Genomic DNA, 26,526 nt, shown 5'->3' on the forward strand with positions numbered 1-26,526 from the left:
CCATCCATATCTATCCACTCATCTATGGAGAGACAGTAGTATACTATTTAGGGCCACTATTTAATACTATACTGAATATTAACACCGTTTTATATAAACTTTTCAGATATACAGGAAGCAGCACAGACTAGCTTTTATTAGGCAGTTTGTGGAAATGAAGCTCCACGCGCATGAGCACGTGAGGAGCGGAGGCGGGTCGCGCGTGCAGGCGGCGGGGATACGTGCGGGACAGCGCGTGCCCGTGCGCAGACTCTGTGGAGCTGCTGTGATGAGTGAGAGGAAAAGAGGGCGGATCACTGCGGTTTAACCCGCTGTTACCCGCTTTACCAGCGGAATACTGCACTTCCCAGCATCAGCCCGCCTTCTGTAACAGCGCGCCCCCGCCTGGCAGCATCAGGCACCAGCACAGGGTCTGTTCACAGTGCCCGTCCCTATTGGAACATCCAGCTCAGGACCAGCTTCTGCTGCTAACTAGGTTTCAGATGGTGGCCAAGGTGGTATAGCATTTAATTTTGGTCATGCTGGTTAATCAGCTTGCTAATGATCCTTTGCATGAATAAAACCCCTGCTATTCTATTAAAACTTATATGTTATAATATTTTACTTTTGACCATCGTAATGTATTTAATGAGATTGATGGACTATCTGGTCTGTCAGCATGTCCAGCAAAAAAATCAAATCCTTGCATTAAAATCTAAAAACTCAAAAGTAAAATTCTGTGATCAGAAGCTGTGATCAGGTAATGGTGCATTCATCTGACAAAACATTTTTGGAACGTTATTGTTTTCTAGATGTTTTTATTTAACATTTTTAAATAACATTAACGTAGATGCACTTGTGTCAACATTTGATTTTTTTGTTTTGGAAATGCTACTTTCAACATTTCATATCACTATAGTATCAAATATTAATGAGGTAATGTCCATTTATTGTAAATTAAGTCGATAATGTAATTATCATGACAGGCTGTTATAGTAATAATGGTTACCATCACATTATAAGAATGTTTCTTTCAAATTGTTACCAGCTAGACAAATACTAACATTATTGTCTGGTGTGTTTATTTGTATGTTTGTTCATATATATATATATATATATATATATATATATATATATATATATATATATATATATATATATAAAACAGTGAACAGTGTTTTAAACAATCATGCAATAGTAGTAAATGCAGTAGGTAAAGAAAAAAAGTATATATTTACCAAATTATTTAATACTTAATAAATTAAAAATGTTTTATCTTTAAAACGGTATATTTGCGTTGTCATGCTATTTTATCATAATTATGTCAGTGGCATTTAAAGGTCTTGACAGTAAAAATGACAGTAATATTGTTTATTGCAATCATTTCTAAGACGATATATCGTCCACAAAATATTGTTATTGAGACTGACCTGATTACATGCTTCCAGAATGTTCCTGGAATATAATTTATATAATGAAATAAAAAAAAAGTGTGATCAGGTAATGGAGTGTTTACAGTCATTCAAAATGAGTTTTGAATCAGATTTTAACTTTAAATATCTGAAAAAATACATGGATCTGTTTAAAAATTAAAAGGTGTTATTTTGAAATGTAGCTTTTTCATGAGCAAATTTCACCACGTTTTACATTCAAATAACACAAAAAAAACTTGATCAAAAGTGAGATCAATTTAATTCAAGCATAAAAAATTCTGATTCAAATATTTCATCACAAATAAGTCATCACATTCAAATAAAAAAATACGCTATAGGTAGAGAACCCATTTAAGCTCTTGTTCAGCATAGTTTCTTTATTGATTTAAGTTAAAGAACTAGCTGGTTTATCAGAATGACCAAGCTGGTCATATTACTTCATAGTTTGGCTATTGTTAAAGCTGATCAGATTATTAAATGTTAATTACTTCACCTATCAGTGGGTTTAATGTTTGCTAACATGTGAGAGGTCTGTCCTATGACAGTGACCTGTATAAATATACTAAAATGCACATAAAATGGCAATGATGTACGTATATGACTTATATGGCATATGACATACTCTACAGTGTGCAGTGCTGAATCATTTACACTGATATGAGAAATGTGAGTTTATTAAATATTTCACAGATAACATCACTTAAAGCACGCAATATATGATTACATAGTAATAGTAATATAGTAATATACTTTTATACTTTCCTATAATTTATTTTATGTCAGTACTGTTACATTCAGGAAAAAGGCAGTTGATTTTAAGTAATTATAAAATTAGAAATAATAGCGACATTAGGACAGTGAAATAAAGTAAGAACACATTAAATAAAAACAATATTTTTTAACAGTCATTTATAGAAGGTAGGCAGTAAAATCAACACCAAAAAAAAACACACATTCTTCTCCAGTGTGACGTGACCATGCTTGCTCAGTAATACAACTCCTGGTCCCACCAACCTATTGGAAAGCACAGAGGGAGGAAACGTGAGCTGCTGTGAGGCCTGTATGTGAAGAACATGACCTTGAACTACATACAAGACACCTAATAGACCTTATAGCTAGAATTCGATCTGTATATTTTCCTACATTTTAGCGCGTCTTTTCATGATTCTGTGACACTTTAAAATGGTTAGAGTGATGATTTATTATGCAGTTTGCTACTGATGTGTTAGCTATGTTAGCTAATGTAGCTAAAGAAAAGATAAGAAGCAAAGTTTAGATACCAAACATGTATTTTTTAATTGAATACATTGTTTTGGTAGCTTTGGTACGTTGCTAACTTTGCTAACAAATAATAATACTTAGCACAGTAATAACCATTGTTAAGTAAGGTTTCAACTAATTATTATTATATTGCTGTAAATACACTTCCTGGCCACATCATATGGACATATATTGAGTCTGCTCAATATATGTCATCTGCTTATTTATTGTTTTTCATGTATTGGATGGAGCTCCATCATTCTGGAGAACACAGTTCTTCCACTAGTGTAGTCAAGACCACTAGAGCCAAGACCAAGACCGGGACATGTCAAGTCTGAGTCAAGACCAAGATTTTTAGTAGTTGAGTCTTTGTCAAGAATGAGACCGGGAAAGACTCTAAAACTAAAAAGAAAAATCACAATTTGCCCTCATACAGCTTGTCGCTAGAGTTAGCCAGCTTGTCGCTAAGGTTAGCTAACTCATCACCAGCTTTAGTTATCTCGCCGGTAATATTAGTATTTTACATAGTTCATAACTAAGATTAGCTACCTCGTCACTTAGATTAGTTAGCACGTCACTAAGGTTAGCTAGCTTGTCGCTAAGGTTAGCAAACTCGTCACTAGCTTTAGTTCTCTCGCCGGTAACATTAGTATTTTACATAGTTCGTAACTAAGATTAGCTACCTTGTCACTAAGATTAGTTAGCACGTCACTAAGGTTAGCTAGCTTGTCGCTAAGTTTAGCCAGCTTGTTGCTAAAGTTAGCTAGCTTGTTGCTAAGGTTAGCCAGCTTGTCACTAGCTTTAATTTCGCTCCCCAGTAACATTAGTATTTTAGCTAGTTCATCACTAAGATTAGTTAGCACATCACTTATATTATCTAACTTGTCACTAAAGTAAGCTTGTCGCAAGCTTTAGCTAACTTGTTGCTAAGGTTAGCTAGCTTGTCACTAAGGTTAGCCAGCTTGTTGTTAAAGTTAGCTAGCTTGTCACTAGCTTTAATTCTCTCCCTGGTAACATTAGCATTCTAGCTAGTTCATCACTAAGATTAGTTTGCACATTACTTTATCTAACTTGTCACTAAGGTAAGCTAACCTGTCGCTAAGGTTAGCCAACTTGTTGCTAAGGTTAGCTAGCTTGTCGCTAGCTTTAGTACTCTTCCTAGTAACATAAGTGTGTTAGCTAGCTCATCACTAAGATTAGCTAGCTCATCACTAACGTCAGTGCTCTCCCTGATAACATTAGTTTGTTAACTAGTTCGCTAGTTTGTACTTATCTCTCCTTTTTTCTAAATGTCTGGAAAAAAATGTTGAAAAAAAGGTCTCTGTTATCAAAATGCAGCAGAATTTACATTCTGCAGAATGTTTCTCCTTTGGAAAGTCCTGCATACAAATTCATGATGATTCACTTAACCAAAGATTATATCTCCAGCGAGCCGGTAAAAAAAGGGCACAGTTAACTTAACGTCAGACTATTCAAAATTAAAAATGCATTGACTGGATACTGAACAAAAGCAGGAGTAGCTTGTTTTGAAAGCAGGAGTGATTCGGTCTGTTTGAATGAATTGTTGATGTTCAGTCACGATAGAAAAAAAGGCTTCGTTTCTAATGAACTTCACAATGAACAGAGGACTTGGATTCGGCCGGTCTCGTCCACAGTCTCAAAATCCACCTCACTCTTAAACTGAGACAAGATTTCAAACAAGACTGAGTCCAATGCTGCATGTTTTTGGTCTCGAGACCTAGACTGGACTCGAGTACTACAACACTATCTTCTACTGCTCCACAGCTCAATACTGGGGGTGAAATGATCTATTGCACTTGTAATCAGGGGTGGATTTAACCACCATGCAAACCACGCAATTGCTTGGGGCACCAGGAATCAGGGGGCCCCCTGCTGGCCAAAAAACCTCCCCAAAAAATACGCATTATTTCTTTTTTGTACACCCAAGTTAAGCCAGGCAAGGTAGAATAAGCTAGCTTCAGCACAACCATGAAATGGTCTTATCCCAGTGGTGCCCAAAAAAAAAAATTAGGGAATGCACAAAAAGCTTGACAAAGCTCACCAAGTTCTTTCGCAGCAGCAAGAATTGAAACGTCTGACGAGGATGAGGTAATTGAGACAGCTAGTTTGTCAGCTACAATATTGCATTTTGCTTTACAAAAAAATCCATTTTGTCAGGGCCCCCAGAAAAAAAAACATTGCTGGGGGCCCCAGAACTTCCAAATCTGCCCTGCTTGTAATGCTAATTCTAATAAGTTGGCAAAACCAATAATACTTCTCTACAGGGACTAGACAAGCTGTGTGTGTGCATTTAGACATCTGTGTCAACAATGGGTACGACTTAAAGTATCTAAACGTATTCATTAGAAGTAGTGTCCCCAAACATTTGGACCCACTATGTATGATACTTACTGCCTGGATGTCTCCTCACAGCTAGTTTCCTTATCTCATCATAGACAAAGATCAAGATACCGTAAGGCAACGGCACAAACCACCATTGTACCCTGGAAAGAAGTGAACATACACAGACAGCAGTCAATATAAAGCACTTCTGAGATCAATATGTCCATTACATGAAGCTTAAGTGAGAACATGACTTGCTTAAAATAGAAGATAGTCCTTTATTTGAAGGTTACTTATAAACAAAACACATCCATTAAAAGACTTGTAAGACTTCAACACTTATGAACGTTATAATCATAAAAATAAGAAAAAGATAGTGGACAATTCATGAAACAAGTTACACTGAGTTGACATAAGGGTCTTTATGTTAAAGTGATGGACATATGTTACATTTATAAAGCATCAAATTATTGTAGTATAACGTCTTTATCAGTCTTATTGACACATTTGTTACATAAGTAAGACATACTGCTATCCCATGACTTCTGGCACTTACATTCCAGAGTCATGGTAGTCAACATTATATAAACTGCTCATGAAGTGTTTCATCAGAAATAAATTGCTGGGGAATGCTTATACCTGTATACACTGTTAGGTGTTATCTTGTAAGTGATAGTAGTTTCTGTCCTTTCACTCTTGGCATTATTAAGTTATATTATAAGCAAAGGTGGAAAAAGTACTGAAAAATTGTAATTAAGTAAAAGTACTTTTACTTTGCTAAGATTCTACTCAAGTAAAAGTAAAAGTACTCATCTAAAAATCTACTCAGATAAAAGTAAAAAAAGTACTCAATTTAAAATGTACTTTGAGTAAAAGTTACATAGTTACTTTTAATTATTTGAAGTAAAAAAAAAGTACAACAAATATATATTAAATCGTTTTTAATTAGCTATTATTCCACATAATAATTTGGATCTTTCAGGCAGTATTTGTTCAGACCAGCGCATAAAACATTTTCAAGAACAAGTGGCATATGTTTCTATAATGCATTTTTTTCTTTACTGTTAAAAAATTAAGGTCATACATGTGACTATAAATCGTATTTTTTTAGTTTTTTTATAGTAATTGTTTTTTTCCCCTGCATTTTATTTTTACTCAGCAATGGGGAGTTTTCCAGTGTAGCAAAGTAAATTACTTGTGTCAAAATAAACTTGAGTAAAAGTAAAATGACCTATTTAAAAAAACACTTAAAAAATTACTCATAAAATCTACTCAATTACAGTAACGTAAGTAAATGTAATTCGTTACTTTCTACCTCTGATTATAAGTACATTAAAAGTGATGCTTCATAACAATCACTTTGGTAATTGAACTTAAATTCATGTAATTATTTAATATCTGTATATCTTATAGCACCTTGCAAATACTGATATAACGTTAATATAAGCTTAAATATGCGAGTATTGTGAAGTCCTAGTGTAGTAAAAAGTAAAGAAGAATAAAAAAAGAAGTCCCTTGTGTACCATGTAAACTTGCTGTTCTAATGATCCACCAGAGTTAATGAGGCCTCCCCCCAGAGGTCTGATATGAAAGGTACATTACCTTATAGGCATGAAATTAAAGATGTTGGGCATTCCTGGGCAGTAGCACAGCAGGTTACCCAGACAGAGCTGGAACACTATGGCCGACACAAGCACTTTGTTTCTGCACAGAGAGTTAGAACAGAAATATCAGACAATAAACAAAGACAAATCACGGACAATAGTGATTATTATTCAACTGCTGCATTTTTTTTTATAACAGACACTAGAATTTAGTTTTAAACATGCAGAAATCATCAGTATGGAATATTATGTGTAATCTAATTATAGGAGTCATATAGCCAGTAGAGTGTTTGTTACAATATGAAACTACTGAACAAAACAATTGAACCCCTTTCCTGATTTTTTTTAAATTCCCACTTTTTCCCTCTTATTAGATTCCTCATGCCAGATGTGAAATGGCTCATGCACCTGAAGCTGTGCTTTTTCAATAAGTCACTAGTCTACAGCGACAGACCGTAAGTTGACAAAATGCATTAAAATAATTTATTTCATTTTTTTAGTTTCCTCTGGCCTTACAGTCATACATGAATAAAATACATGTTTAAAGCGCTTTAAGGACATGGTTAATGGTGTTACTAAGTGGTTTCTAGGTGGTTGCTGCGTTGTTGCTATGGATACCTGGGTGGTTGCTATGATGTTGCTAAATGGTTGCTATGGTATCCATGTTGGTTGCTGTGGTATTAAAGGTTGTAGACGGGTGAAAGTGTGGCACTGTGATTACCATGTGTCAGTATTTGCTAGAGTGTTGATAGATGGTTGCTGGGCAGTTTATATAGTGTTCCAGGCGGTTGCTAATGTGTTGCTTAGTGGTTAATATGGTATTCAAGGTGGTTCCTATGAAATTCAAATGTGGTTGCTTTCTTATCCCAGGTGGTTGCTTTTGTGTAGCTTATAGTTTATTATGGTATCTCAGGTGGTTGCAGTGATATTGCTAGGTGGTTGGTATCATATCCCATGTGGCTGTTAGGTGGTTGCTGTGGTGGTTGCAGGTGGTGGCTAGTGTGTTGCTAAGTTGTTGATATGGTGTTGCTTAGTGGTTATTATGGTACTCATGGTAGTTCCTATGAAATTCAATGTGATTGCTATCTTATCACAGGTTATTGCTATGGTGTTGCTAAGTTGTTGTTAGGTGTGGCTTAGTTGTTGATAGATGTCTGCTAAAGTTTTGCAGGGTGATGGTGGTTGATATTGTATCCCAGGTGGTGATATGCTATCTCAGATGGTTGCTTTGATGTTGCAAGGTGGTTGCTAGGTGTTGCTAAGTGGACAGTCAGGAGATGTCTGCTACAGTGTGGCAAGGTGATAGTGGTTGCTATGGTGTTGCTTAGTTGTTGCTAGGTGTTGCTTAATGTTTAGTATGGTATCCCAGGTGATTGCTGTGATGTTGCTTGGTGGTTGCTAAGGTGTTACTAAACGGTTTCTATGGAGTGCCATGTGGTTGCTATGATGTCTAACATTAAAAAAATCTATTTCAGATTCTGATTCTGAATGCATGACAAGTTGTAAGGCCTTGAGATTGAGAATGTAAATAAAATGTATTTGTTTGTTCTTTGATAGAGTTACTGCTGTAAACAGAAGAATAAGTCAGACAGCAGCAGAGCTGACTCTCATTCCAGACACAGCTGCAGTCTGGAAAAATCCCATGCATAATCAGTTTTAAACAACCCTGTGATTGTTACGGCTCTCACACCACAATGCTCTGTGTCCTGTGAGCCTGAGCAAACCAGATAAACTACTTTACCAGATAATTTCTCAAAACGCAGGATAAGATATTTCTGTACATTTAGTGAAAAGTTTCTCCAGGGGAGTCCGCAACACTGCACAAATCCATTAACATTAATGTATGCAGTCTGGTTTAGGTTAAAACATGTGAGCAGACTAACCTGAAGAAGCCCTGCTGGAAGGCGGACAGACGGCGGGTTTTCCTGATCAAGACGTCAGCAATCTGACAGACCTCAATACTGACGAAGAACACAGTGTAGCATGTGTACTCCTGGTACAGCCGCTGACTGTATGTCTGTTATGAAGAGGAAAAGAACACATTATACATCTCCCTAAAAAATTAAGAGATCACGCTCAGTTTCTAAATCAGTTTTTCTGATTTTACTATTTATAGATGTATGAGAACATTGTTGTTTTATTCTATAAACTACGGAAAACTTAACTATAAAAAAACTTATCCCAAATTCCAAATAAAAATATTGTAATTTAGAGCATTTATTTGCAGAAAATGAGAAATGAAAAAGAAAACAAGATCATATTCATAAAAATTTAAGAGCTCAGAGATCAATATTTGATGGAACAACCCTGGTTTTTAATCACAATTTGTATGCATCTTGGCATGTTCTCCTCCACCAGTCTTACACACTGCTTTTTGGATAACTTTATGCCACTCCAGGTGCAAAAATTCAAGCAGTTTAGGATGGTTTGATGGCTTCTTTATATTCTAGAAGTCAATTTGGTAAACAAAAGAAACTCATCATTTGAAATGGTCTTATTTTTTTTCAAAGCTGTATTTTGTCCATTAACTTAAGACTGATACAGTGTTTATAAAGTATGTATTTTCTGATTTAATATATTTAATAAGAAAAGAACCTGACTTTTAAAAATGCTTTTTGCAGCTTTGATTCTATTGCATGGTCCAGACCAAAAGAGATGGCCATGGTCAGAGAAAAAAAAAGTTTTTCAGACCAGATACAGGAAATTGACACAAACAGTCACTCATTAAACAATTAAAAAAAGAAAAAGGATGAGTGTTGTGCTGCATGTGTACATGCATGTTTCTCATGCAGCAGTATGAGTACAACAGATTACACTGAGGATTTCTGTATCTACTGTAACTGAGGATTAACCCAAATCTAAATAAAAGGAATCTGAGGAGTATTTGTTACATTCATTCTGCTGCATGATGTGCTAGTACTCTAGGGGAGTCAGATTCTGGCAGGAGGCAGAATTCGGCACTACACCAACCCACAAAGGTGATGAAAACTGGACATATTAAAGTAATTTAAGATGCTCAATAACCTGCAGTGTGAAACCTAAACGAACTAACTGGACCAAATGTATACACAATGTAACAAACACATGACTTTCCTATCCTATAAGTTTATGAGCTCATGCTCTTATACCGACCCATTCCTGTCCATAGCTGTCCTGCAGGTCCTGCAGTCGTACATCCTCCCACTGGGAGCGGAGGCCCACACACAGCAGAGGGAACCATCCCTCCTGAGCCATCGCTGTGAAATAATCTGTGAAGCCTGCAAACGACTGGATGGCTCCTGGAGAACATGAGATGAAGGAGAAAATGAAACCAAGGAAAAAAGACATTTGACAGAATATTGACTTAGTGCATGCACATCATACCTATCTGGAAGTAAGAATAGACAGCAAGGGCTTCATTCACCAGCCTGTCCCTGCGTGGGTTCCTGGGCTTCAGATGCATGATGTCGCTCTCAGCTTTCTCATAAGCCAAAGACACGGAGGGGAACTGTGTGACAGAGAGAAGGTGAGTAGAGTTTGTTTACTGGGTAGAAATTATTTATTGGAAATTGATTAAGAATCATTATTAGTCAAGTATATAATATAAGTACCGTATTTTTCGGACTATAAGGCGCACTTAAAAACTTTTAATTTTCACAAAAATTGACAGTGCGTCTTATAATACGGTGCGCCTTTTGTATGGATTTTACTTGTCAGGTTGTAAGGAGCAGTAAACACACACTCCGTGCAGCGTTATAGAGAGTTTCAGTGCTATACAGAGTCCAGAGCCGTGCAGCTCCGAGGCTGGAGCAGCAATAGCATTAGCTAGATGCTAACCGCTAAGCTAGCTAGCTTATTCACTGAGATCAGTATTATCTAAATTTTACTCGTCAGGTTGTAAGGAGCAGTAAACACACACTCCGTGCAGCGTTATAGAGAGTTTCAGTGCTATACAGAGTCCAGAGCCGTGCAGCTCCGAGGCTGAGCAGCAATAGCATTAGCTAGATGCTAACCGCTAAGCTAGCTAGCTTATTCACTGAGATCAGTATTATCTAAATTTTACTCGTCAGGTTGTAAGGAGCAGTAAACACACACTCCGTGCAGCGTTATACAGAGTTTCAGTGCTATACAGAGTCCAGAGCCGTGCAGCTCCGAGGCTGGAGCAGCAAATAGCATTAGCTAGCTTATTCACTGTTCAGAGATCAGTATTATCTAAATTTTACCCGTCAGGTGTAAGGAGCAGTAAACACACACTCCGTGCAGAGCAGCAATAGCATTAGCTAGATGCTAACCGCTTAGCTAGCTAGCTTTTTCACTGTTCAGAGATCAGTATTTTCTAAATTTAGCACTTTTAATACTGCTGGAGCAGTATTATTAGAGTTAGATGCTAATCGCTAAGCGTTCACCGTTCAGAGGTGAGTTATCGGCCTGTAAGTCTGTGCTGCTTTGCCTGGCTAGCATTAGCTAGATGCTAAGCGCTAACTCTCTCAGAGGTGAGTTTTATCAGCCTGTAATCTGCTTGTTTACAGTGTTAAAACAAGCTACGGGGGACGAATCGCTAGCTAATATCTCACTGTCTTACCAGAACACGCAGGATTACTCAGTGTAACGCTGTTTAGGTGACTAGCTAGCGTGCTAGCGGATAGCTATGCTAACGCTGGTGCAGCAAGCCTTAGTGGACATCTGGAAATCTAAGCTTACTGTAAATAAACTGAAGCACGTTACTCACCCAAATAAACAGTTTTCAGGAGAGGAATCTGTGTAGATTAATATCCAGCACTCGTTTGACTTTGAAAGAGCTAGATTTATATATACTGAGACGCTCCACCGGCAAGCGACCACCCCCGGTGGGGGAAGGGAAACATGGCGCCACCCCTGTTCACTTTGATATAGGCACCCTTTCTAGTGTCACTTAACGCGCCTTATAATGCGATGCGCCCTATGTATGGAAAAATAGCAGAAAATAAGCGTTCTTTGATAGTGCGTCTTATAATACGGTGTGCGTATTATAGTTAGTTTTATTGTCAATACTACATATCTACAGGACAAACAGAGCATTGAACTTGCATTACCCTTCAACCCAAAGTTCCAACCAAAAAAATTTAAATTTAGTTACCCAAAGTTAAATTAAATATATAAGTGTGATAAACACTAAACATAGAATAAACAAATGCTAAGACATACGCATACAGCAAAGGGGCACAAAGCCCTCTGATTTTTGAAATTTGAAAAAGGCTAAAAAATGGAAGGGGTAGTTTGGGAAGGGCACTGGATGATGTATGGGTTTAGAAGTGGGGCAGAAACTGAATATACAGCTCTAGGAAAAAAATATGAGACCACTTAAAAATGATTAGTTTCTTTGATTTTACTAAATTGGAAACCTCTGCAATATAATCAAGAGGAAGATGGATGATCACAAGCCACCAAACCAAGCTGAACTGCTTGAATTTTTGCATCAGGAGTGGCATAAAGTTATTCAAAAGCAGTGTGTAAGACTGGTGGAGGAGAACATGCTAAGATGCATGAAAACTGTCTCTTTTTTTGGTTGACCATTTCTAATTTTTTTTTACAAAAAATGCTCTAAATGACAATATTTTATTGCATAGTTTATAGAATAAGACAACAATGTTTATTTTACTCAAACATATACCTATAAATAACAAAATCAGAGAAACTGATTCAGAAACTGAAGTGGTCTCTCCTTTTTTTTCAGAGCTGTATGTTACTGTACTACTGTAAGTACGGGTGAGTATTTGAAAAGCAGCTCTTTAAATAATCTGCTGATACTGATGCAGTGCTGGCCTCAAAATATGGTGATAAATAGTGTATATCATAAAATATCATGCAAAATGTTTACCATATTGCCTACTCCTATTCTGAACTGAGTATTGACTATCTGTTTTGTCTGATACCAAAAACACAAACACCCTACTAATCATTTTCAGTGCTGTGTTAAGAATTATCCACCATCTAAATAATTTCAGGATAACAATGAGCCTGTGATAAATCATCAATAGGTTAGACATCTGAAAGCTGTCTGTGCACAACAATAACAGATACAGTCTGTACTGTACACTGGCAATATCTAGTATACAGTACAGATTAATTAAACAGATCATAATGAAGTTTCATAGATAAAGTGGTTAGAATGGTAGATTCCTTGGTGTAGGTGGTGGTGCTATACTCACAATATCAGTGGCGAGCTCGATGAAGAGGATGGTGATGCAGCCCAGTGGCAGCGGTACGCTCACTGTGATGTAGATCAGGTAGGGGGTCAGCTCTGGGATGTTCTTGGTCAGAGTGTAGGCAATGGACTTCTTTAGATTGTCAAAAATGAGACGGCCTACAGACCAGAGAAAGAGCAATGCAGGTTAATCACTGCCTACATCAAGAATCATTAAACATTGACATTTATAATAGAGATAACAAATAGGGCACCTCATAAAAACAGTTAAAAATATTTAAATATATGGACATTTGTTTTTGAGACTATGTGTCCTCAAAAGAAAAGTACATTTGTATATTTTTTTTACAAATGTTTAAAAAAAATGCACTTTTTGTTTCAGTTTAGTTTAAATTGCCTTGTCTATAAATATTATTTGAATAAATATCAAATATCCATAAGTTTAATTATGATAAAAAAGACAATATTTCATGTTGTGGCCACATTTTTTAAAATTATATATTAGATAGCATAGATATTATTTAAAATCTTGCTACATTAAATCTGTATTAAAACTCTATTGTAGACCTGTATTTTGAAATAGATTTTTTAAATAAACATTTCCCAAAAATTATCTTACTGTCGCATAGTAAAGCAACTGTTGAAAAATTCCCATACTTAATTGTATTAACATCAAAAGAAAAGTACATTTCTATGAATAATATAAAAAAAAAATTAAATGCATTTTTTGTTTAAATATGGTTTAAATTACCTTGTCTATAAATACTGTTTAAATAAAGCTCAAATATCCATATGTTTAAATATGATAAAAAAGATGAGGATTTCATGGAGTGTCTGCTGTTTTTTTTAAATTATATATTATATAGCTATTATTATTATTTAAAATCTGGCTTTATTAAATCTGCATTACATTTTTATTGTAGACTTGTGTCTTGTAATGAAATTTATTAAAAAATTAAATAAAAATATCTTACTGCCACAACTGTTGAAAATTTGTCATAATAATTATTACTAACATCATGTGGTAATGTTTACCTACCCTGTTCTACTCCTGTTACGATGGAGGCGAAGTTATCGTCCAGCAGGATCATGTCTGCAGCATTTTTAGCAGCATCAGAGCCAGCGATGCCCATGGCAATACCAATATCTGCCTTTTTCAGAGCAGGAGAATCATTCACACCATCTCCAGTCACTGCCACAATCGAGCCCTTAGAGGAGAGTAATACAAATGTTAGGTCAGTCATCTTTATCGTCATTATATTTATACACTTGTGTAGTACATCACATATCACATATTCTGCTTGAATAACCCAGTTTTAGCATGTCAACAAGGGGTCAAAAAGCAAAGAAAATCAAGGGGGTTAAGGGCCTTGCTCAAGGGCCCACCAGTGGCAGCTTAGTTGACTTGAAAATCAAACCCAGAACCCTTTACTCTAAGCACTTGAGGCACCACTGCACCATTGCAAATATTGTTAACATTGATAGACTGCTTTCTATGCATTTACTGAACATACGAAAATATTTGTGAGATTTTATTTTATGTTTAGGAATAGATTAAAGCAATAATTTGGCAAGTTAACACCAACAAGCAAGTTTTTCCTAATGCAAACAGCATGCCAGTGCACGCTTCCGGTGTGACCTGGTGGAGCCGTTAAGTGTAGTGTCACAACTGATCCTACCCAGATGCTATTATGTTTAAAGTCATGACTAAATTTGTTATGATATCAAACATTACCAGTAGTGGTAAAATGACACTGTTATGAAATGCTCCTGCCAAGTTTATTCAATAGTGTTCGAGTAAGGTGTTTCCTAGACACCACATGACACACTGCACTGTCACTATAAAAGTACAGTTTGAAAGCAGACTGCTGAAATCAATTTAATTTAATTTAACTTATATAGCTTTTTTTACTACAAATTGTCACAAAGCAACTTTACACAGAAACAGGTGCAATCTTCTTATGAGCGAGCACCACAATAAAAAACTCCTTAATACTAAGAGGAAGAAACCTTGAAGGTTAATCAGAGAAACCCATCCGCCTCAGGTCGACACGGACAGTACAAACAAATAACAGAAAAAAACAACAGAACAAAAAGATAACGAAGAGATAAGGAAAAACAGTAGTTCCAGATGTTCTAAAGACAAGTTTGTTCATATGTGATTTTCTGCAAAACTATTGTTTTTGTTAGGCTCGTAAAAAAAATCATGAGTTCTGGTTGTATTGGATTGGCTAGTTATTTTTTTAATAATTTTCTCCAAATATAGCTAGGCCAATTTAGCTTCTACTCAGCTGTTGTGATGCCACAATACAAGAAAGGTGAAGACTAGCACATGCCTACTCCGACACATGTGAATCAACCACTGCCTATTTTCCAACAGCTGCTGATGTAGCATTGCCAGCGTCCTTGGAGGAAAGCACAGCGATTCAGTTCAGTTCCTTGTGCTGATTCACATCACCCTTTGGAGTGATGAGGGAAAAGAGCGCCATCTACCCACCCAGAGAGAGCAAGGCCAGATGTGCTCTTTCAGGGCTTTGGCAGCTGACGGCAAGCTGCATAACAGGGACTCGAACCAGCAATCTCCCAAACATAGTGGCAGTGCTTTTATAATGCTTGACCACTTAGCGCCCCTAGCCTATGCTATCATAGCATAACATAGCATAGCATAAAAACTGTATGCAGAACTGTTTGTAATTATTGTATATATTTGAACTAAGGTTAGCTTTTAGCCTAGACTGGTTGCTTCAACTGGCATTATCTTAGCCAGAGCATTTATCCTAAAAAGCTTTCGCTAGTGTGAATATTTGGGTCAAGACTATTACATAACAGTTTTTGGGTTTTGCGACTAACCTGTTTAACTATTCTGTTTTTGTTCTAAAGATTATATTTTAATGGAGGTGCTTTGCCACTTCTGTGTACCAAACTCTTATTAATCAGCTTTACCAAAATAAATAAAATTGTCCTTTTTAGATCACCTTCAAGAATAGTGGGATTTTAACACAAGTGCAGCTTAACAAGTGTTTATTTATAGTGGAATATTAACTAGGGAATTTTAATCAAATCTTAATCACACGTGCATTGTATAACTCCACTACGCTGTTCCATTACGTTATCCAGTAATTTATTTATTCTGATAAGATTTCTGGCATTGTAGCTGAACTCACCAGACGCTGGCAGCTCTCGACTATGATGAGCTTCTGCTGGGGAGAGGTGCGGGCAAACACCATTTCCGGGTGATTCCGCAAAGCGTCGTCCAACTCGTCACTGGTCATGTCCTTCAGCTGACCTCCATTTATGACACATGCGCGAGCATCGCTGTGGATCGCAGAGTAATGACACAATCATATCTATCACTGTTTCTGAGTAGATCTTAAGCAAGTAACACCATTTCATTAATTATTTCTTTCAACAAGTGTAAATTAATTAAATTGTATTTTCTCCCAGACTACCCAAAGCAATATTTCTTAAATCTTGAGGCCTATAATACGTAAACCACTGGTACCAGAACTCTCCAAGAGCATTATAATTGATTGTAAGGTATTTATATAATTAGCCTGTGTAATAGTAATAGTAGTAATATGAGAGAAACCAATGACCAGTGATAAAGTCTACGCTGGCAACCCTGAGCTAGATGATCAAGGTCTTGAGAAAGTTCTGAATAATTCTATTGAGACACACTATTTTCATGCTGACACTAAGCTGTCTAGCTGAGACAGACAAAGAACACACAAAGAGAAAATTGATGCTATCTGAAATAATGAATTTTAAGAGCATTTGTATCTTTTGAGTTAATAAAGGTATCACTCCATTGTTTTTTCATTTATCTTAAAATAAATAGTTGTGGTCTCTAGTATGAATGAATGCTATGTGAGCTCCGGTGTTTCTATTTAGCCCTGCTTTAGATCACTGAATGAGTGGTCTCTGAAGAAAGACAGGATTTCAGCTCTTGCTCATGAATATTCATACAAATGTATGCATGCAAACATATTGCCTCTGATTGGCTAACAGCACTGCAGCAGAGAAGGCCTACCTGCCTTTTCAAACCATGTGTCTTGGTAAAACGCAGAATCCACTGGAGATCCGATTTAAACTTATAGTGACTTACACAAGATAGCTAATGTTAACTAGCTGGTGTAAATAAAGCTGTAAGCTCTTTAGCTAGCTGACAGTGTCGGTTTCAGCACTGCCTGTGGGTGGTCCCAAGCCAAGGTGGGCGAGGCCATGAATACTAATTTACGCACTGACGTAGATACGGTGCCTTTCCTGAAAAAAAAAAACGTTTTTCTGAACTTTTTCTTTTACTAGTTACTGCAGACAATGGAGGTGAAGGAAGAGTTTCATGTGCAGCATGTACATATATACAACTGAGAGAGACTTATTGTTTTTCACAAAGAACCACAAAAAGTGAATTTTAGCAGAAGGTGATCTATAAACATAAGCTGAGTCCCACCTCTTCTTAACCTGCTCCACAGGGATTCTCAGCCTGGTGGCAATGTCCTCCACAGTCTCACTGCCCTCTGATATGATGCCGACGTTTGCAGCAATGGCCCTGGCTGTGATGGGGTGGTCTCCAGTAACCATAACAACCTACAAATTAATATATATAAAAAAACAATACATTAGAGTTGGTGCCTACTGTTACATGGGCAATCTCAATGGCATAACTACCACAGCTAGTTTGTTAGTTCATGACTCAGTAATATGGCCTCATGTCTGCAATACTGAACTTACACGAATACCAGCTGTACGACACTTCATGACAGCATCAGGCACTGTGGCACGAGGAGGGTCAATCATGGAGATGAGTCCAGCGAAGCACAGGCCAGACGTGGTGAAGTTCATTTCATCTGTGTCGAAGGTGTAACCACGGGGGAATTCCTTCTCATTGAGGTATATGTGGCAGAAACCTGATAACGAATGCAGGAATAAGGCAGTTAATTACACAGGAATAATACCTTTTGTGGATAGAATGGGATTATAAAATTGCATGGATGGACAAAGCATTGATAGAAGAAAATCAGAAACAAATTTTGAAAAAAAAGAAAGAAATTGGCATAGAACTACTGTACAAATGCTCTATTAATTCCTATTTCTACCTAAACAAAACTGCTCTTGTGATGTACATAGATAACATACATTATATGTAACTGAATTACAAAAAAAAATAGTTTGGTCTAAAAATCCTCTTTCTATAAAACCTTACTAAGTCAAAATATTTTATAGCAGTAATGAATCTAAACAGATTACTAAACATATAAGAGCTTTATCACAAATAGTTGTGATCAAATGTTTACAGACACACAGTCCATTGTCTAAGACATTGCTCTGAAATAATGTTTTTTTAAATTAATTAATGGCAGATGCCTTTTTTTAAGAAACTGTACTTTTTTTAATCTACCAGTACTTTACCATCACCAAAATTATATATAAAAACTATATATATATATATATATTGTTGTAGTTACTATTTTTGAGTCTGCAGGTGTTTCCTACAGTGAACTATTTCACATTAAAGCCCACTCTTAATATTTTTTTTTACATGTCATGTATATTATATAATGCAATTGAAAAAAAAAAGTCAAAATGAGTATGTATAGAGTACTCCTAATTCAAATATCTCTTTATGTAAATTCTATCTCTTAATGTAATTCTTAATATTTCTGATGAAAGAGTCTTTATACTATGATATTATATCATATTAAACATAGAAAACAAAAGGTGGGACATAGAAAGTTATGTCTCTAGTTAATTCTTTGAGAGGAACACAGTCAGTATATTGAAATGTGAAATTAAGTAAACTATTTCTACAACCAGAGGTGTCAAATATTTGTTTAAGTACTAAGTACAAATACTTTGTTACTTTACTTAAGTAGAAATGTTGATTATCTAAACTTTACTGGAGTAATTATTTTTCAGATGACATTTTACTACTACTCATTACATTTTCACACAACTATCTGAACTTTCCACTCCTTACATTTTAAAAATAGCCTCGTTAATCCAATTTAATTTTGACATTTGTGTGAAGATGACTTAAGAGAACTTGAGTGAAATATCCCAAATAAGCTTCTTTAATATATTTAAATTGTACTAAAATACATTCATTTTAAATGGGCATATGCAGCGGAAACAGGGAACAGCTGTGGGAACTAGTGTATCCCACATTTATCAACATTAACATTTTAATAGAACATTATAGTCATGACTTTAAGAAAATGTGTTTAGGGGAGGGGGGTGCACTATAGGACTCTGTTCTTAATGGCTTTATTTTTACTCCTTACATTACTTTTATTTTCATAATTTAAGTAGATTTGAAAATAGTATTTTTACACTATTACTTACAGAGTAAAAAGCTTGAGTTGATACTTCAACTTCTAGAGAAGTATTTAAAACCCAAATATCTATACTTCTACCTATAGAGTAATGAATGTAAAACTGGCTGATTTTACAGTAACTCAGGAATATTTCTTATACACTGAGTGCTCTAATAATGGCACTTCTACAAGAAGAGAACTGGCACATACCCCCCTAAAACACTCCTCCTGCCAACAGAGCACGTGGTCTGTTTTGATATCAACAGTCTGAATGAAGTTTTGTCATCTAAACTCAAACAGACATTGTTTCCCCTTCCTCCCTCTTTTAATCCACTTCCCTCTGACCTCTAATGACCTCTTACCCAGCACTCTCTCTCCCAGTCCTCCCAGGTCCATGTATGCAGTCTGGAAGGCCTCCTTCCACTGCTCATCCAGGGGCAGCTCCTGGCCCTTGATCAGGATGGTGGAGCAGCGCTCCAGGATCCTCTCTGGAGCTCCCTTCATCACCAGCAGGTAGCGCAGGTCCAGGGGATCCTCCAGCTCGTGTATCGACAGCTATCAGACACAAGAGGGAGACAGAGGAGAACGAGATTGGGCCAAAGTAAAGGAATCAGACACAACATGTAGAAACAAGAGGAGTGTGTCTGTGTCCCAATTGTGTACTGATAAATATAGAATAATACTATAGTATACAGATCTGGAAAAAAAAGAGACCACTTATAAATGATGAGTTTCTTTGATTTTACCAAATTGAAGATGATGGATAATTACAAGCCATCAAACAAAGCTGAACTGCTTGAATTTTTGCATCAGTTATCCAAAAGCAGTGTGAAAGACTGGGGGAGGAGAACATGCTAAGATGCATAAAAACTGTGATTAAAAACAAGGTTTATTCCACCAAATATTGATTTCTGAACTTCTGAAACTTTATGAATATGAACTTGTTTTCATTGCATTATTCGAGGTATCGATAATGTACCCAAACGAAAACAAAACAATGTATCGCAATATCAATATTTTGTTCCATCCCTAATTAGGACACACTTTTAAATTCACAGTGAATGTGGATCTTACCTGGAATTTGTTGGTGGAGTTGAAAGGCACTTCACAGATCTTTTTAAATCGTCCTCTGTAGTCTATAATGTTTCCAATGGTTAGCTCTGTGAACTTCAGCAGGGCTGTTTCAGAAGCATCTCCAACCACTATCCTCTGTGAACAATAACAGAAAGTTCATTATTATATTAGGAGAAGTAAGTTCATCGTAGAATTAAAGTCTTAGCTATGTAGTTCTCTCTTGACACCACTGACATACCATACATAGAGCATGTGTTGCTGCAATTATACAAAATACAGATAGGAAACATGCAACAGGACAGTGTCCTATGGCCTGTAGTACTTATCGTATTTTTCGCACTAAAAGGTGCTCCGTAATTTAAGGAACACTTAAATCACTGAATGTCTGTTTTCTGCTCTATTTTCATACATAGGGCTCACTGGATTATAAGGCATTTTAAGAGACACTATAAGGAACTTGTAAATCAGCAGGTCTCGTTGCTGGGTGGTGGTGGTGGTGGGGTAGCTAACTAAATTAAGTAAAACTAACCTAAGTAAACAAAAGTGCAATAATTAAAAAAACTTTCTTTTAAAGTTTGTTAATCTGAATGTTAATCTACACAGATTTCTCTCCTGAAAACTGTTTATTTGGGTGAGTAAAGCACTTTGTTTATTTACAGTAAGCTTAGATTCCCGAATTTCTCCACCACTAGGGCTGGAGCATTAGCCTTAGCGGCTAACTGCTTCAGCAGTCCTAGCTTGGGTTAGCAGCGGGCTACAGGCCAATAATACTCACTTCTAAACAGGGAAACAGCGGTTAGCAACTAATGCTAATGCTACTCCAGCCCCATTGCTGAAGGACTAAACTGAAACTTCTGTGTAACACTGCAATTTGGCGGAGTGGCTTTACTGCTCCTCACAACCTGACTGGTAAAATTTATACATAATATGCACCAGATTATAAGACGCAATGATGATTTTTGGAAATATTTACTGATTTTAAGTAAAAAATATGGTATAGGGGCATTATTAATATACTAGTTGCGGTTCTAAGGCAAAATCCAGGTGAAGTGCATGGTGGCTTAGTGGTTAGAACATTCGCCTCGCAGCACTGGGGTCTTGGGTTCAGGTCCCTATTTGGGGGAAGTTTCCATGTTCTCACTGTGTCTGTGTGGGTTTCCTTGGTTTCCACAGTCCGAAAACATGGAGATCAGGTAAACTGGATACTCTAATATTACCCAGAAATACTTGATCTGGTGTGTTATGTATGTACGTTTGTGTGTGTTAATGTAAATATATGTATGACTGTGTGCCCAGATCTGTATTGGCAATCTGTCCTGGGTAATGCCCTGTAGTGCCCGATGCAGTCCTATAGTTGAGTGGTTGTTTCTGGTTGAGAGTACGCTGTGTGCTATTGGCTGCCGCTTCTCAAGGATTGTATGTGAAAAAAAAAAAAAAAAAAACGTGATTGTAAAGCGACCACTGACAAAGTGCCAAAAGTCATGGGATAGCAGTATGTAAATTGATCACAAAGTGTTACCTCAGGGAAGGCTTGACAACACCTACAACTGTTTATAAATCAAAGAAGGCATTACCACCCACAGTGGACAGTGCAGCGAGTGATAATGATTGTGACCGGCGGCATCTGTCTAGAATTGCCTGCGCAAACTGAAAAGCAACTCTGGCAGAACTCACACCCACATTGGACATGACAAAATGCTTATTTCATGTCACTTGTTATAGAAATTGCATTTGTATTGCATTACTTGACTATACCGGAGATTTACCTTTGTTATGGGTAAACAGTGTAAACAGTGGCTTTTAATAAATTTCTAATAAACTTTTAATAAACTTTTTATGCATTTTTAAAGTTCTAAATGCCTCTTTTAAACATCAGGGCTCTCTGGATTCTACCAATGAAGTGTGGAGCTACTTTGAGCCTGAATAACTGTGGAAAAAGTGATTTATCTTCAGGGGCAAAATATGCCTCATCTCACTCATTCTAAAGCCTGTTTGGGCAAAGTGCACAAAATACTGGATCTGAATGGAGGTGTGCTATTCAACAAAGGTAAGTACTTTTTATTATATTTTAATACACCCAAAGTTAATTTCACACTGGGGATCTCCTTAATGCAGGGCTGCTAACATTTGCAGTTATCTTGGATTATGATTCAGGATCCAGACACAAACAGGCTGTGGTGGGCGGGGTGAGGGAGTGTTAGTGGTAGCATCTAGAGTATCTTTTATGTAGTTGTCTAGCTTTGAAGGTGGACGGGTGTGTACTTGCCCCTCTCTTCAGAGTGCCCTCTTTAATCAGTAAAATCTGGAGCAGCAGCTACAGGAAAACCTTTTTAGTAGTCAGATTCTTTTGTTTTTTTTTGTCGGTTTTAAGAATAAACAGGGGCTAATGCGAGTGCCTGAGATTATAGCCAATTGCGTGAGTTTGCAAATGGATAAGTTTGCCTTGTCTTGCAGTAAACATGTAGACGATTAAAGATTGTTTAACTTCTGTTTAACATCCTTTTAAACAAATAACGTGGCCTTACTAAAGCCTGTTTAATTTGTTTCGTATAGGAAAGTGTTACAGAAACAGCTAGAACAAGCTGTGGTGTTTAAAAAGAAAGACATTTAGAAAGAAAGAACAGCATAAATGTATGCTTTCCTCATGTTCGCATCAGTTTCAGGAATTCCCAGAAGGCACCACAACAGAAAGAGAAACTGATCCAGTGAAAAACAGGAAAAGGCTGGGAGGAAAGTGGTTATCTGATTTGGGTGCCATTCAATCACCTTGGGGATGGGGACTGTTTCCTGATTGGGTTTGAAAACGGCCCGATTGCACAGACTAGCAACACGTCCAAGTGCCCTCCATGTCTCCGAAGACTGGTCGAAACTCTGGCCTGCAAAAAGGATGTAAATATAACACGATTAGGTGATTAATGCAGATATACTGAAATACACAGCTCTAGAAAAAATAAGAGACCACTTTAAAAAGTTTCTTTGATTTTACCAAATTAAAAACCTCTGGAATTCAATCAAGAGGAAGATGGATGAACTGCTTGAATTTTTGCACCAGGAGTAAAGGCATAAAGTTATCCAAAAGCAGTGTGTAAGACTGGTGGAGTAGAACATGTCAAGATGCATGAAACTGTGATTAAAAACCAGGGTAGTTCCACCAAATATTGATTCATGAACTTGTTTTCTTTGCATTATTTAAGGTCTGAAAGCTCTGCATCTTTTTGTTATTTCAGCCATTTCTCATTTTTCTTCAAATAAATGACAATATTTTTATTTGGACTTTAGGAGAAATGTTGTGTGTAGTTTATAGAATAAAACAACAATGTTCATTTTACTCCAACATAAACATATAAATGGCAAAATCGGAGAAACTGATTCAGAAACTGAAGTGGTCTCTTCATTTTTTTTTAAAGCTGTATATCTATATATAACGTACAGTATACGGAATAGTTTTTAATATATTTAATCCACTGAAAACGGAGGCTTTTAGTATCCATGTGTTCTCTTAGCTAAAACGACTGGGTTTCCTTTTTATCACACTGTGTGAAAACTTAATGAGGCAAATTTGGAGAAATACACATTGACATGCACATTTTTAATAAATTGTTAGCACTCCTTTCTGGACCGCATGTTCACACATTATCAAAAACAACTGAATATGTTTGGCTTTTATATTGCTGTATATATGAATAAATAACTCTTTGAACCCTCCAAACACATGCCTAGCTGAACAAAATGCATTTGTGGAGGAGCAACAACAGACATGTTATTCTATTCTTAACAAGTCAGTAAAGAGCTGATTTTAAGATATATCTTTGTCACAAACAGCTTCTGTGACCTTTAATGCCATAAATTCTGTAAAAAAACCCACAATATTTCATAATATCTCATGAGATTTCATTAAAGCATTTTTAGAATTGCATGCATCCCTAGAAAATCAGTCTGGAACAAAATGTATAGTCCTAAATCTAATCTGCACATGATCTGGATCTGAGACAGAAAGAGGGAAAGGTTAAACAGTCCCTCATCAGACATAACAAAGCTGATTGGTTGAGACAGATTTCTGCACCTGACTGGTCTTCTGTTGTATCTGCAGCGTGGATCATGTTGTCAAACCACAAGTGAGCGACAGTCATACGGTTCTGCGTCAGGGTTCCAGTTTTATCTGAGCAGATGACTGAGGTGGAGCCCAGAGTCTCCACAGCCTCCAGATTCTTCACCACACAGTTCTTCCTGGCCAGACGTTTGGCCGTAAGGGAGAGACACACCTGCAGAGGGGGAAAATATACAGATGGTAGTGTTTCTTTTTCTAATTCTTTACAAGAAAACAAATAAGTTTTTTTTAAAGGGGCCTTTCCTGGGTACGTAAAGATCTGGGGCTTAGCCCAGTTAATTTTATATATATGGCATATTACGGCAACTTTTAGACTCTTTTGCCCTTTTTCTGTGCTACAACTAAACACTCTTGCCCCTTTTAGACTCTTTGGCCCGTTTTTTTGCTCTACAACTAACTGCGCACTCTCTCCGCTTTTAGACTGTTTGGCTCGTTTTTCTGCGCTACAACTGAACATTCTCTCCACTTTTAGACTCTTTGGTACGTTTTTCTGCTCTACAACTGAACATTCTCTCCACTTTTAGACTCTTTGGTCCGTTTTTCTGCTCTACAACTGAACATTCTCTCCACTTTTAGACTCTTTGGTCCGTTTTTCTGCTCTACAACTGAACATTCTCTCCACTTTTAGACTCTTTGGTCCGTTTTTCTGCTCTACAACTGAGCACTCTCTCCGCATTTAGACTCTTTGGCACGTTTTTTCTGCGCTACAACTTCACTCTCTCCGCTTTTAGACTCTTTGGCCCGTTTCTGACACCTAGCGCTCAAACTTTTACTCTCACATTATAAAAACCTGCTTAACAACTTAACAACTTTCATTCTATTTCTAAAATACCTCGCGGGCCGCTCCAAAAAAGGAAACGTGCCGTAAATGGCCCGTGGGCCGTAGTTTGGACACCCCTGCTATAATGTGTAGTTTATAAGCTGATCAGAGTTTCAGTATTTTAGAATAGAATTCTCGACTTTTGTGCATGAACCTTTGTGCATGAAGTCTAATAATGTTATTTAGTGCAACATTTAACTGTAGAATTGCTGTACTCTGTGTACTCACAGTGACAGTAGCCAAAAGTCCCTCAGGCACGTAAGCCACCACGATAGCCATGAAGAAGATCATGGCTTCCAGGAAGGCGTAACCGATGAACATGGCCACCACAAAGAAGGTGAAGCCGAAGAAAATGGCCAGGCCAGCGATGATGTCCACAAAGTGCTCGATTTCGATGGCGATGGGGGTCTTCTCATTGCCCACTCCAGAGGCCAGACTGGCAATGCGGCCGATGATGGTGCGGTCACCCGTGTTGATAATGACCCCTGTGGCTACACCTATTCAAAATACAGGGGGACAGTAATGAGCAGTTGTGAGACTGGGGTTGAATTCTGAAGGTTTATACTATAGAGTAGATACCTGGAAAGGCTTAACATTTTGTGACTTATAGCTAATATAAAGCTCTAAATATTATGACTTTCTTTGATTTTACCACATTGAAAACCACTGGAATATAATCAAAAGGAAGATGGATGATCACAATCCATCAAACCAAACTGAACTGCTTAAATGTTTGCACCAGGAGTGGCTTAAAGTTATCCAAAAGCAGTGTGTAAGACTGGTGGAGGAGAACATGCCAAAATTCATGAAAACTGTGATTAAAAACCAGGGTTATTCCACCAAATATTGATTTCTGATCTCTTAAAACTTTATGAAGATGAACTTGTATTCTTTGCATTATTTGAGGTCTGAAAGCTTTACATCTTTTTTGTTATTTCAGCCATTTCTCATTTTTAGCAATTAAATGTTCTAAATGACAATATTTTTATTTGGAATTTGGGAGAAATGTTCGAAGTTTATAGAATAAAATAACCATGTTCATTTTACTCAAACATATACCTATAAATAGCAAACTTAAGTGAAACTGAAGTGGTCTCTTATTTTTTTATAATTCTGTATATCCTACCTAACTCCTGATATTTACACATTAACTTCTTACAACAAATATAGGCACTCAACCGAGACATGTTTTCTGTCCAAAGTTTACCTCGTTGGTGTTATACTGGAGCTATGCTGCTAATGTTGGTAACTTATACACCAGTTTTACACTGTTTGGCAAACATTACATTTAAATCAACTTTAATGAGGCCCCAGGATGTAACTGGTTAAAAGATAAACATGGGATCTTCTAATCGGATTTTTTCCAATCACACAGCTTCTGCCAATGACTGAACATTTACAAAATGTAGACGTTATTGCTAAATTCAT

At 36.8% G+C, this 26,526-nt stretch overlaps 1 protein-coding gene across 8 annotated transcripts in view; it reads right to left on the reverse strand.

Annotated features, from left to right (window-relative positions):
• Positions 1-1,652: 1,652 nt before the first annotated feature.
• Positions 1,653-26,526, reverse strand: part of LOC103024000 (ATPase H+/K+ transporting subunit alpha) — a 51,925-nt gene continuing 27,051 nt past the window's right edge. For 7 of the 8 annotated variants that reach the window (XM_049464711.1, XM_049464716.1, XM_049464703.1 and 4 more), the window contains 16 exons: positions 25,327-25,595; positions 24,234-24,432; positions 22,937-23,046; positions 20,171-20,305; positions 19,459-19,651; positions 17,514-17,689; positions 17,233-17,369; positions 15,947-16,097; positions 13,822-13,990; positions 12,787-12,941; positions 9,983-10,106; positions 9,752-9,897; positions 8,503-8,636; positions 6,618-6,719; positions 5,085-5,176; positions 1,653-2,426 (listed from right to left, as the gene is read on the reverse strand). In XM_049464711.1, coding sequence (XP_049320668.1) covers positions 2,398-2,426; positions 5,085-5,176; positions 6,618-6,719; positions 8,503-8,636; positions 9,752-9,897; positions 9,983-10,106; positions 12,787-12,941; positions 13,822-13,990; positions 15,947-16,097; positions 17,233-17,369; positions 17,514-17,689; positions 19,459-19,651; positions 20,171-20,305; positions 22,937-23,046; positions 24,234-24,432; positions 25,327-25,595 — 2,321 coding nt within the window. In that variant the 3' untranslated portion in view covers positions 1,653-2,397. The remainder of the gene's footprint in view (positions 2,427-5,084; positions 5,177-6,617; positions 6,720-8,502; positions 8,637-9,751; positions 9,898-9,982; positions 10,107-12,786; positions 12,942-13,821; positions 13,991-15,946; positions 16,098-17,232; positions 17,370-17,513; positions 17,690-19,458; positions 19,652-20,170; positions 20,306-22,936; positions 23,047-24,233; positions 24,433-25,326; positions 25,596-26,526) is intronic. The other variant, XM_049464723.1, reaches the window with a different exon arrangement.

This window comes from Astyanax mexicanus, chromosome 1 (genome assembly GCF_023375975.1).
Source record: "Astyanax mexicanus isolate ESR-SI-001 chromosome 1, AstMex3_surface, whole genome shotgun sequence".
NCBI classification, from domain to species: domain Eukaryota; kingdom Metazoa; phylum Chordata; class Actinopteri; order Characiformes; family Acestrorhamphidae; genus Astyanax; species Astyanax mexicanus.